This window comes from Pezoporus occidentalis, unplaced genomic scaffold (genome assembly GCF_034315485.1).
Source record: "Pezoporus occidentalis ecotype Australia unplaced genomic scaffold, CSIRO_AGI_Poc_V1 ctg58, whole genome shotgun sequence".
Lineage (NCBI taxonomy): Eukaryota > Metazoa > Chordata > Aves > Psittaciformes > Psittacidae > Pezoporus > Pezoporus occidentalis.
The window spans coordinates 1,083,664-1,095,872 of NW_026915921.1; the positions used below are offsets into that span (position 1 = coordinate 1,083,664).

At 50.1% G+C, this 12,209-nt stretch overlaps 1 protein-coding gene across 1 annotated transcript in view; it reads left to right on the forward strand.

Annotated features, from left to right (window-relative positions):
• NAT8L (N-acetyltransferase 8 like) overlaps positions 1-12,048 on the forward strand; it is a 28,209-nt gene extending 16,161 nt beyond the window's left edge. Inside the window, exon 3 of the mRNA XM_062638654.1 lies at positions 9,144-12,048. Within this exon, the coding sequence (XP_062494638.1) occupies positions 9,144-9,511 (368 nt within the window). The 3' untranslated portion in view covers positions 9,512-12,048. The remainder of the gene's footprint in view (positions 1-9,143) is intronic.
• Positions 12,049-12,209: the final 161 nt, after the last annotated feature.

Here is a 12,209-nt window from a genome sequence, read left to right on the forward strand (position 1 = left end):
CACTTCTCGGCCTTTTTTATGGCTCTGATTTAAAGAGATTGCACACATAAGAGTTATTCTGCCCTAATGTGTTGTTATGCCATACATTAAGTTTGAACCTACATCTTGGGTGTGATTCATCTTTCCTACCTTATTCCTGGCTAAAAGCAGTTGTTTGCAGTGAGCTGTGTAGGCTTTTGATGTGGTCACTTATAGAAGAGGGGCTCTCCGAAAGGGTGACTCATCTAAAGGTTGTTGACCTCATTTAGAGCAGCATAAATCTCCTTGGAAGTCCTTGTAAAGTTGAGAATTGCATTTATTATTTAACCTTAAGTAAATGTAAAGTTAGTTTCTGTCTTTGCTGTGAAGCATTTGGGGCAGTACCTGTGTAGATACAGGCATTTCCCTTGAACTAAAGGGAGCCTTGGCTAAATTTAGACCAGACGAGTAGTGATGGATGGTGAAAGCGAGATCGATTCTATCTGGTTTCCCTGTATGATTTATGGCTAGGCCAACTGCTAAGCTAAAAGGGAGTCATTTGATGATTATTGCTCAGTGCCTTCTTACACTAATGCGTATGAAGTAGAAGTCAGCCAGCAAATAATGAACTCTAAAACATCCAATAATGGTAGGTTTTCCAGTGCTTGGAAGTGGAAGGTGCTGTAATGTAAATTCAGTACCTTTCTGAAATCACTGAAGCCATATAGTGAAAGATTGGCCTAGGTGATGGAGACTGAGCCTTAACAATGTCCTTGGAAGGAGCTGGCTTAAACACAGCCAGCAACACAATTAATCTTGTATGCTGATTCAACTAGTGAGCAGCTAGTTGTCACATCAGTCTTTCGGAGCAGTTGCTGGGTGCACAGAGGCTAGCAAAGCTGGCAGGAGGGCTTTGTCTTTTTTCCTTTAAACTCCCATCTAAACATCAGTCTAAACTCTAAAGCGTTGGTGTGCTTAAGGTCTGACTCCGCACTTGCGGGCTTAGTGCGGATTCTGGATGCAAAGGGAACATCTGCTCTGGAAGTACTTGTAATGCTCTTTTTTTCCTGGTTTTGTCCATTTGTGCAGACCAGCCCGTTCTGCTGAGCCAGCTCCGCTGTGCTGCACTTATCATCCAGTGAGCCCTGAGGACAATGCCAGGCCAAAGTCACATATTCTGGTCTTTATCCGCTCCTTTAAGCTGTTTAATTCTTTGCTTATCGATAACAATGGCTCACATGCCAAAACTACAGACAATGCCTGGTTCCTCAAACTGTGCTTCCTCTTGATGACCCAGCAGGTAGACTCCAATCGCTACATCAGTGGTTTTGTCTCTCCTGTCTTTGTTGTGTGTCCTTCTTTTCAACAGTGGAGAGCAGAGCGATGGACTGGGTTAAATAAGCCCTGATAAGCAGGGTACTTCTAATCCCCCCTAACTGCTTCTGCAGCTTTGTCTTGATCAGTTATTATACACTGGCTTTATTGCAGCCTTTGCTTTTCAAGGTGCACCATGGCCGGCAGAAAGAGCCGGATGCCAGTCCTGCTGTTGCACTTCTTAATATAGCACCCTCTGAAATGTGCTGGAAGGGCTGTCTTTCCCCATCTGCGGCATCGCCTGATTTTTAGCTGTCTCATCAAAAGCCTGTTCCTGAGATGTGCTGGGCTCTTCCCAGGGCTTTGCGGAGTTCCCCTGGTGCTGTCACACGTGGTGACATTGTGGGCCCCACGGGGCTAAAGCCTGTGGAAAACCAACCCGTGAAGTGCTGACGTGGGGTATTGCCGCTAACAGCCTGTGCTGATCCAGACACCCAGGCTAGGTGCTCCTGAAGCTTTAGAGGAGTAAGGAGCTGTCATATAGGTGTTTCAGAGGAGCGGGGTGAGGTTTAAAGCAGAGGCTTTAAGATCAGGAATGACACATTGGAAATGTTACATCCCCAGCAGTGACAGCAGGAGATGTTGTTTAGGACCAAACCTGGCCGCTTCCTGAACCTCATTTACTGCAGAATGTGTTGGTTTTCTGCAGGCAAAATATTAAAGTGAAAGGATGCTATAGCTAGCTGTCCTCATCCTAGGGGTTTTCCAGGGGCCTTGGCACCCCAAAATGCAATGATAAGGTAGCTGAGTGCTTTTGAGGATGGACCAGCTCCATCAGGAAGCATGGAGCAGGCACTGATCAAAGTCAGTTCTCATACTGTTACTCTAAACTGCAGCCCCACCACCCTTTCCATCCCCAGCTGAAGGTAAAGCTGGGCTGCAGTGAAACCTCCTGGTGGGACCATCACCTCTGCAGTTGCACTGCTGCTCCAGGTTTATCAATGGTGGCACGTTAGGCACAGACCAGTCTGAATCCAAATGTCCTTTTGGGTTTGCACAGATGTTTAGGCCAGCTGTTACCTACCCCCGTGTCTCATTTTATGCTCGGGTTTATCAACTGCAGAGGCCACTTCTGAATTCCTGTCTGTTGGGGTGGCTTCAGACCCATTGCTGTTGCGGGTTGTGGTCATGGTGTTTCTGGTAGTGAATGTGCATGGAACTGTGCTGTAGCCCTGTTGCAGGTCAAATGCTGGATGTCGCTGTCATCCCACTGATCCCCTCATTGCAGCTCTGGAGGCTTTGCCTGAACTTAAGAGGTGGTTGTGAGTAGCTTCAGCCCTCAGTGACAACAAAATGAAGGTGAAAGGTACCAAGGATGGAGAATAAGGTAGATGAGGAGTAGCTGAGCTGGTTGCTCAGGACCAAATCATTGATCTCTTCATGCTGTGTAGGTGATCTCATTGCCAGATACCCCATGAATCAAGGGTTGTCACCCACCCTCAGCACATTGATGTGCTGCCCTGTGCTCTTCCAGCAGGGAATTGTTTATAATGGGGCAATGAATCCTGCGGTGGTAGGTTGTGTGGAGTTATTTATGGGAAGGAAGGGGTCCCACAGCAGTTCCAATTTCATGCATGAGTAATTCTTGTGTGTCCCTGACATGTTTTGTTACCCCACGCCTGGGCCTCGCCTGTTGTAGAGGGATGCTCACGGGTGTCAGCAGTGTTGGAGTCAGAGCCTCTCACATCCCACCTGGTTTCCCTGGCCATAAACTACACTGAAATGCAATTATTATCCAGGAGCCCTCCAGGAGTGCCTTTTAACTGAAGTCAAGTGTAGAGTTATTAGCAGAAGTTGTGGGAGCTGTTATGCAGCCCTGCTTGAAGCCATGGGGAAACTAGAAAGGTGGAAGGGAGAGAAACTCAAGACATGGGAAGGATGGAGGTAGGGTGAGATAATAGGGTAATAATGTGCCTGATAAGCACATAAATAAACCCCTCCCTATCCTGGCTGGCTGTGCAGCTGCAGTCAGTCACTGTTGCCTGACCTTGGTTGGTCCCTGTGCCCAAGCTGTGTCTGTGGCCAGTTGGCAGCCAAAGTGTCACATCTATGCCCCAGACTCTTCCCGCTGGCAGCACTCACATCGCAGCAGCCCTGCTCTCCCAGACGAGCTTCCTTTCTGCCTTGATGTGGATGTAACTCGGCTGGGCTGCCCTGGATTTCACTGAGGATGGAGGGGAAGGAGGAGGGAGACTTGCCTCAAGTGCTGAGTTCTTCTCCCCAAACCCCACATGGCATTAAAGGGTAGGGATTTAAATGGCATCAGCAATACACGGCTGTGGCACAGCCACCTTTAGGCTGGGGACTGTGTCCGCTTGCTGCTGCACATGGCTTGTCTTGGTGCATGGGTGCTGGAACCATGGAGGATGGAGCCAGACGTGAGTTCAGGATGTTTTGGGGCGGCAGAGCTTTGCTTGCTGCTGCGGAAATAACAGAATTTACCAGCAAGCAGTGGGTTTTAAAAGCTCCTGTCAGACGGAGCTTTGCTTTTTCAGAGCAGCACACAGCTGTTAACTGCTGGTTTGTCGGGGCAGTGCTCCTTGGAGGGCAAGGGTCTTAAGGAAGCTGTGGGAACCTGCTGTAGTCAATCACATAGGACTCATGCTGCCGAGGAAGGCGGATGTCTCATTTTCCCCCCTCTCTCCTAGCAGTACTCTCTGCTATTGCTTTTGGCTCCAATCTTTCCACCCATCCACCCACCGGCCTTTTATTCACCAAAGGGTGTAGAAGAATTTGCAGCAAAAATAAATGAATTTGGTTTCACCCACCATCGCCGCCGGGTGCGTGGGGGGAGCTGTGCAGCTCATGACAGAGGAGAAGAGCAGGAGAGGAGGGCTGCAGGCACAGGCAGGGAACTGCATGGCCTTGGGCAGGAGCGGTGGGTGCTTTGGGTGCAGGATGGGCAGCCAGTGTGGCGCCAGTGCTCTGGGGAAGACATCAGGGTGTATGGAGCCTGAGGGCAGCCTGTGCTGAAGGAGAGGGGTGGGTGGGTTAGAAGGATGCTCTCTTTTGGTCCTCAAAAGCTGGGAATCAGCCTTAAATATAGAGCAGAAAGGCATGGCCGTCATGTGTGCTTTCAGGCCCTGGGTGCCATCAGCTGAGAAAGCTGTGACTTGCTGTGAAGTGTGAACAACCCCAAATCATCTTCCTTGTTACCCGCATCACAGCCATCTTGTGCCTTTTCCATAGACGTGTGCATTCCAATTACTTTTCCCATAGAATGTTTTGGGTTGGAAGAGACCCTTTAAAGCTCATCCAGTTCCAACCACCCTGCCGTGAACACAGACGTCTTTCAATAGACCAGGTTGCTCAAAACCCCATCCAACCTGATCTTGAGCGCTGACAGAGATGAGGCACCCGCAGCCTCTTTGGGAAACCTGTGCCAGTCTCTCACCCCCTCATTGCAGAGTATTTCTTCCTTTATTATGTCTTTCACCTCTTGAGTTCCTGCAGTTGAAGCTCTGCATGGTGAGGCCGTGGGCTGGGGGAGTGGAGATGGCTAAGCAAGGCAGCAGTGGGCTTCCCATGGCTGCTTCTCCTCTGCCTTTGCCTTTTGGCAGCCTGGAGGGTTAGATCAAGAGGCAAGGGACAGTGCTGCAGAGAGGCTTGGTGTTTGGCTGGAAACAGCTAATGCCTCCAGCGGGTACCTCCAGCACTCCAGGGTGGCGCTGAGGGGGCAGCTGTAGTTAAATGCAAGATGTCCATGAAGAGCAGACCTCGGAGTGAGCTGGAAGGGCTTTGGATGGCCATAGCGATGAGTTCACAGGGGACCCCAGAAGATGGAGGTGGATGGAAGTGAAGGCAGAGACGCTGCCACGAGATGAGCATGTGAAGGGCAGGGAGAGTTGTGGCCGCTGGGGTTTGTGTTTATCTTTGCTGCAGTGATTATTTTCAGATAGTGGTGTGAGAGAGTAAAACGTCAGCCCCTGCTATTAATAGCGCTGCAAACAAGGCTCCTGCTGCTGCTGACAGGTGAGATGAAGTTAATTTAGGTATGAGAGTGCACAAACAAGGCAGGCCCTGAGTCAGTCCACTCGGTCAAGAAAAGATGGGGAAGAGACCCCCCTCCAGCCCTGAGGAGGGGCAGTGTGGCATAGCTTTCCCGGGATGCTTCCACCCCTCTCCATAGTAAGCAGTGCTGGGTATGGAGGGGAGCTGCTGGGATTGCTGAAACATGTTGGTTAAAAGCAAACTGAAGACCTTCAGGGTTCCTGCTCTGAAACAGGAAGGTTTTCCCAGAGGAAGGAGGGTCTTAGCCCAAAGCAGCACATGATAGGAGCCCAAAACAGCTTTCGGTAGCAAATCCCCATCCGGATGGGATGCAGCTCCCCAGAGGAGGGAATTGACAATTCCATGGGTGAAAGCTTCTCCTGGGCTTATTTGTCACCTTGTGAAATTTGAGGTGCCTTCATTAGGCTGAAGGATGTGGCTGCTGGTGATGCTCAGATCAAACACAAGGTGGGCAGCAGGGTGAAAGTCCTGGGGATTGATGGTGCTGGTGTAATCAAGAGCCAAGCACAGCTCACATTGTTTGAGCAGATGTGTCCTGTCTGCCGCTAATTATAAGCATTTTCGTGCACAACACACTGGGAGATGTGCCAGATACAGTTTCTTTTCACATTGAACTCAAAATCATTATAATTAAGCCTTAAAGTTGTAAGTAAAAGCTAACAAGGAGTGTGGGTTTACCATCATGCTGCTTGCAACCAGGCTAGTACCCACTGAGATGGATGGGTGTGAGGGCACAGGCTGTGTCCTGGAGGGTGGTTGGAGGGATGAGAAGGATCTTGTGGGCTCTGCCGTGGTGGGCACGTCCTGGTTTGGGTTTTACATAGACAGAAGACCCAAAAATACTAGAAACGTGCCATTTTGCAACTGTGGGAAGCGTTGCCGAGTGAGCGTTAGCAGCCTCTTGGGCTTGGTAGGCACAGAGGAGAGGCGCTTGCTAAGAAAGAAATAATCAGGAATAGAAACAGGAAGCATTCAGAGAAGCAATTCCATAACCTCAGGCTGAGAGGAGCCTGGGTTGGCATCTCTGGTTTGGGGAACACGAGACAGGCTTGCTGAGAAGCAGCTCCAGGAGTCACTGCCATGCACAGGGCTGGGTGACAGGGATGTGGTGGCAGTGACACCGGTTGATGGCTGTGTTGTGGCACTTCTGGGAGCTGCCTCTTGACTGGGTGGGTGATGGACACAGCATTCTGTGTCCCAGGGGAGCATCCCACCTCTGATCCCCAAACACGGGGGTACATGTGAACCCCCTTTTGGACTACCCCACAGGAGCTGAAATTGGTGGCTGTGCATGTAGGGGTGAGAGTCATTGTGGCCTTTATTTTGTGGTGTGTTTACCATGCAGCCAGGGGGATGGGCTGGGGTTGTGTTGGGCAGATCCCCCCCATAGAATCATAGAATGGGATAGGTTGGAAAGGACCTTAAGATCATCGAGTTCCAACCCCCTGCCGTGGGCAGGGATGCCTTGCACTAGATAATGTCCAAGGCTCTGTCCAACCCAGCCTTGAACACTGCCAGGGATGGAGCATTTAGTGCTTCTTTGGGCAACCCATTCCAGTGCCTCACCACTCGCCCAGTAAAGAACTTCTTCCTTATATCCAATCTAAACGTCCCCTGTTTAAGTTTTAATCCATCACCCCTTGTCCTATCACTACAGACCCTGATGAAGAGTCCCTCTCCAGCATCCTTGTAGCCCCTTCAGACACTGCAGTGCTACTCTGAGGTCACCACACATTGAGCAGTTTAAAGCAGCTCTGGAGCAGCGAGAGGCGAGCTCTCAGCCCTGTGATTTGTATTCGCAGGGAAGGCGACTGCTGGGTTTCAGCTCTTTGAGGTCTTCGTCTGGGGTTGTGTATGAATAAATGATGTCTTGAGATGCAGGTGACTGCAGGGAACAAGCTGCACTGTCACTGTGGCAGCGGAGGAGACAACTGCTCCTGATAAATGGGTCAAGATGGGTCCCGGGGTTTCAAAAATTAGCTGTTGACCTAGATAGCGACAGCGGGATGACTTGCAGTGGGAACAGAAGCGAGCGTCGCTGGAGCTGCGCATCGCTCTGAAGGTGGGGACGAGCCTGGTGGGCTGAGTTGAACCTGGGCTGGTTCCCTGCGCTTCCTTTGTGCCAGGCTTTTCCTCGGCAGCTGGGCTGTGCCATGGGGAAGGGTGGGAGGCCTCGGCCATCTCTTTCTGATGGCTTCACTGAGCTGCGAGGGGTGTTTGTCCTGCAGGCAGCAGCTGGGGAGGCACCTCCTGCCACCCTGTGCTTTGCACTCCTCCAGTAACGAAGGACTCTGGGGTGCCTTATTCATGCCCTTGCCCCTCATTTTGCAGGGCGAGCGGTGCTGTGCACCCCTGAGCACACACCTGGGCTGTTCAGTGCCAGTCCTTATGGACATGTGCCATGCCATGCATGGGGAGGTTGACAGGGTTGATGCTAAAGATAGAGCTCAAGTCAGGTTTTCTTCTCCTTAGCACTGGAAAGAAGGCCAATGCCTGTGGAAGGTCGTGGTGTACCAGGGTTTTCCCTGTGGTGGGGTCCTCTTCCTCTGGATGAAGCCATGTTTCTCCTGAGCACTGACAGTCAGCACTTTCCTTCCCAGTGACAGAACTGTCCATGCCCCTTGTTAGCTGCAGTAATTGAGCAGTGCCTTTTTTGGGTGTTAATTAAGCAATATCCAAGCTAAGGTTGCAGTTGCCCTACGCTGACATTGGTCTTTTCAGTTCAATTGAAGACACTTTTCCTTCACAGGACTTCCTGTAAAGATCTTTAGTTAAGACCTGAAGTAGTTCGCTACTTGAATTTCATTTAAGTCCACTTGCTGGTGGGGCCAAGTGCTACTGCAGTACTCCACAGTTACAGCAGTTTCCAGTGGCATTGGCTTTAACATTTGCCTAATACAAGCAGTGGGATAGAATGGCATCAGTGCTTCTCTCCAGCGAGGTCCAGTTTTATTTGAGCTTCATAACTGGGGCTGTGGTTGGAGTGCTTGGCACCCTGGGGTACTTGCCTTGAGCCTAGCTGGATGCCCTTCAAGTTGCTGTGCTTTGATTAGGTTGGGTTTTGCTTTGGCTGCTTGAATGCATCATTTGCTCTATACCAAGCCTTCAGCCCCATGGCAGAGTGTCAGTGCTGACCACCCTGTACACAGAAAGTGCAGCCTCTTGGTTAAGCCACGTTCCTGGAGCATTGTGTCTGCTGACCAGTACTGGGGCACAATTAAGGGCAGGCTGGTTTTGCTCGCTGGTTAAACCCTACATGGTTTTGGTCTGAGTTGCTTGAACACCATGTTTCCAGCTCTTGAGATGCTCTTGCCTGGTCTCCAGCAGAAGCGTAGCAGCTGCAAAGCAAGGGTGACCTGGCCACAAGCATCCCAACCTGTGGGGGGAAGATGGGGTGGGTGAGCCTGATCTTGCACAGGAGGTGCTCTTTCTGGGTGTGTACGTGGTGTTTTCCCTTGTTAGTGCTCTGCCCTTTCATCATCAGTTACCCATCATGTGCCACTGTAAGCTGAGGATCACTGCCCATCTGTACTTCATAAAGCTTGGTCCCTAGGAACCTTGTTTTGGTTTGTAGTGACTTCCCTGTGCATTTCCTTTGGGAGAACAACATTCCCTTCACAGCATCAAGGGAAAAGAAAGTTTGGCTCTTCTATAGAGAGGTCATTAGTCCCCACATGTGGCAGAGGGGTGATTTCTGACCCGAAGCCCACCTCCCATCACTGTGATTGTCAACGGGTGCTTTACCTGCCTTCCCCATCCTGGATAGCCAGTGGCTACATGTGCTGCTTTATCTCCCGCAGGCTCCTGCTTCTGGGTCGCCGTTCTGGACGGCAACGTGGTGGGGATCGTGGCAGCACGGGGCAACGAGGAGGACAACACAGTGGAGCTGCGCCGTATGTCCGTCGACTCCAACTACCGCGGCAAAGGGATCGCCAAGGCCCTGGGCCGCAAAGTGCTGGAGTTTGCCATGCTCAACAACTACTCCTCCGTCGTGCTGGGAACCACGGCCGTGAAGATGGCAGCCCACAGGCTCTACGAGTCCTTGGGGTTCAAGCATGTGGGTGTTGTTGAACATTACGCCCTGCCAGGGATGACGCGCTCCTTACTGGAGAGAATGTTCTTCCAGCTCCGCTACCACCGCTACCGCCTGCAGCTGCGGGAAGAATAGAAACCCACCCAACCAAACAAAACCAACAAAATATGCGTTTTCTTTTTCCTTCCTTCTCCCCCTTCACAAAATAATAAACCACCCTCCTCCTCCTCCTCCTCGCCACCCGATTCTGCCGGTTGTTGGGTTGAGTCTTTGTTTTCCCTCATGTCATCTCTTGGTTTGCTCCGTGCAGCTCGATGGCCCGGCCGAGCAGCGCTCCTTCCTCGCATGCTGCAGGTGGTGGTGCTGGGAGTCCTGCGACGCGGCGGGGCAGAGTGGAGTGGAGCGGAGCGGCGGCCTCTCCTCCCCAGGTACCTCCGGAAAGCACAGAAACTCAACTGCGAGCCAGTTACCACTGCTCTGGTGTACATAGTCTCCTCCTCCCAATGTAAGATAACATAGCCACGCGTTCATGGTAGTGCAGAAAATATTACTTGAATGCAGTTCTCAGTATTTCGGGCACCAGTCAGTAGAATATGCATTTGTCTTACCATTAGTTACTGGTCAATAGATTTCAGAGACAAGTGGGGGGGGGGGGGGACAGATTTCCCCCCTCTACCCTAACCCGCTTGCTCCAGTGCATGAAGAGGAAAGCGCGTGCACGCACTCACCCATCGCACTGCCACCACGGCACTGGTGTTGCACTTTTATTGGGATGTGCCTCATTCTGCCAAATTCCCGAGAGACCCTGGGTGCATCCGGTAACCACGACTCCGCTCCATTCCCCCGCTCCCCTTCTCCTTCCTAAGCCAGCACGGACTGGGACCGGCTGAACTCACTCTGAGCCCCATTGTACCATAGCGTGAAGTTAAGATCAAACCTAAGTATCTCCCGCGCTGTTCCGTAGCCACGCGTAACCTGCAGTCCTGGGCCAGGCTCCGCATGTGCGTTGGACTTTGACTTTGCTGCCTTTTGGGGGTTGTTTTTTGTTTGTTTCTGTTTCATTTTTAAGGGTTGTTGGGGTCTTTTTTCCCTTGTGTTTTTTTTTGTTATTGTTGTTGTTATTTTTAGTTTTGGCTTTTGCTGAATGGTGTCATTGAGGCGTAATGGAGGCTGCAGTTCCTATGGCAACACATTTGCACATTAATGTGCGCACCAAATCTAACCACTTCAGAGAAGCAACGTGTGACAGATAATAGCATTTTGGGGGATGCTAGGGGGTTGGGGGGGAGCATACTTACTATCTTAACCAGCTGCTTGTTTGATAAATGTAGATGGCCTCACTGCAGCCTTCCATCAGAGGTAATTAACTGCTTTAATGATGTCAGATTTGTGAATTGTACAATGCAAAAAGCAATGCAAAGCAGATTCGGCATGTGTCTGTACCCGGTATGTATGTACAGTGCCTGCCAACTAAAGAATAACCAAGACTACAGCTTCTTCTAGCCTGAGATATCAACTTTTATAACTTACTTAAACAAATAGCAACTTTGCATGAATTACATCTTGGGGAAAAAGAAGGTTGGTAGGTTTTAACTTTTAAAGCGTGGTATCAGAAGTATACAGAAAACCATTTCTGGCTGCACTTAATTTGGGGTGGGTGGAGGGGTTCAGCTCTGTTAATACATTTAAAGGGAAAACCCCTTTAATTTAATTCCTGGGAAAAAAAAAGTTACTATTTTATGAAGTATTATGGGGGGGGGAACCCCACCACCTATCATGACAAACTTGACGAAAGGGTAGAGCATGTGTTAACCACGCTTGCACTTGCAAACACAATGGAAGCATCAGTGGGAGAGCCCCAGAGAAGGGAGGCGGTGCGGGGTGAGAGGAGAGGAGCTGTGGGGTGAATGGGGGGCAGACAGCATGGACCCACGTGTGGGATGCTGCCTGTGTCCCACTCCCAAGAGTCGTCCCTTCCTCTCCAGCCAAAAGCTCTCCCAGCACTGAGACGTGGCCGGTGATGCTGAATGGGAGCAGCAGGGATGGGGCTCACCCCATCCCTGCTGGGGCCATGGACCAGGCGCTGATGCAGGGGCGCAACCCCGGTAGCGTGCTCAGTGCTGGGTTCCGGCTGGGTCCAGCCTGTAGGGAGCCGGGGGGCAGAGTCCCAGTGTGTGTCCCAGCAATAAGGGGGGAAATGAGGATGGTGAAGGGCACTGTAGCAAGAGACCATGAGTTTAATTAATTAACAAAATTTCTGTATGGGCACTATATTTTTAAGAGTCTTTCTATGCTGTACATTTCTCCTGAAGCTGAAATAATGTACTGTTGGTAGGGATTTTGTATAGTGTACAGAAATGGGCAGACTATTTTCTTGCTGCGTTCAGTGATTTATTACCCGAGGTTCAAATAGACAAATATAAAGTGTTAAAGTTGAAAGAAAAAAAAAAAACAACAAAAAAGACAAAAAAAAAACAAACCACAAAACAGTTTGTGCCTTTTTTTAGTTTATTTTTCTGTTGCTATAGAATCACTGCACTAAAACCTTTCCAGAGGGGAAAAAAAAACAAAACCATGTCTCTTATTAAGGGAGGAATACGTGAAGCCGAAATCGAGTGTTGGTTTTTTTATTGGGGTATTTAATTAAAAAGAATGTTGCTGGTTTTATTTGATACCTGTGCCTTTGTAATAACTCTCCACATTCTGTCAGAAAAGCCAAACCTGGAATAAATCCCACCAGATCCCACAGATGCAGAACTACCATCAGGTTACCAGTATTTCCTTTTTAATGCTTGTAAACCTTAACTGATATTGCAGTACCTGATCGTAATGC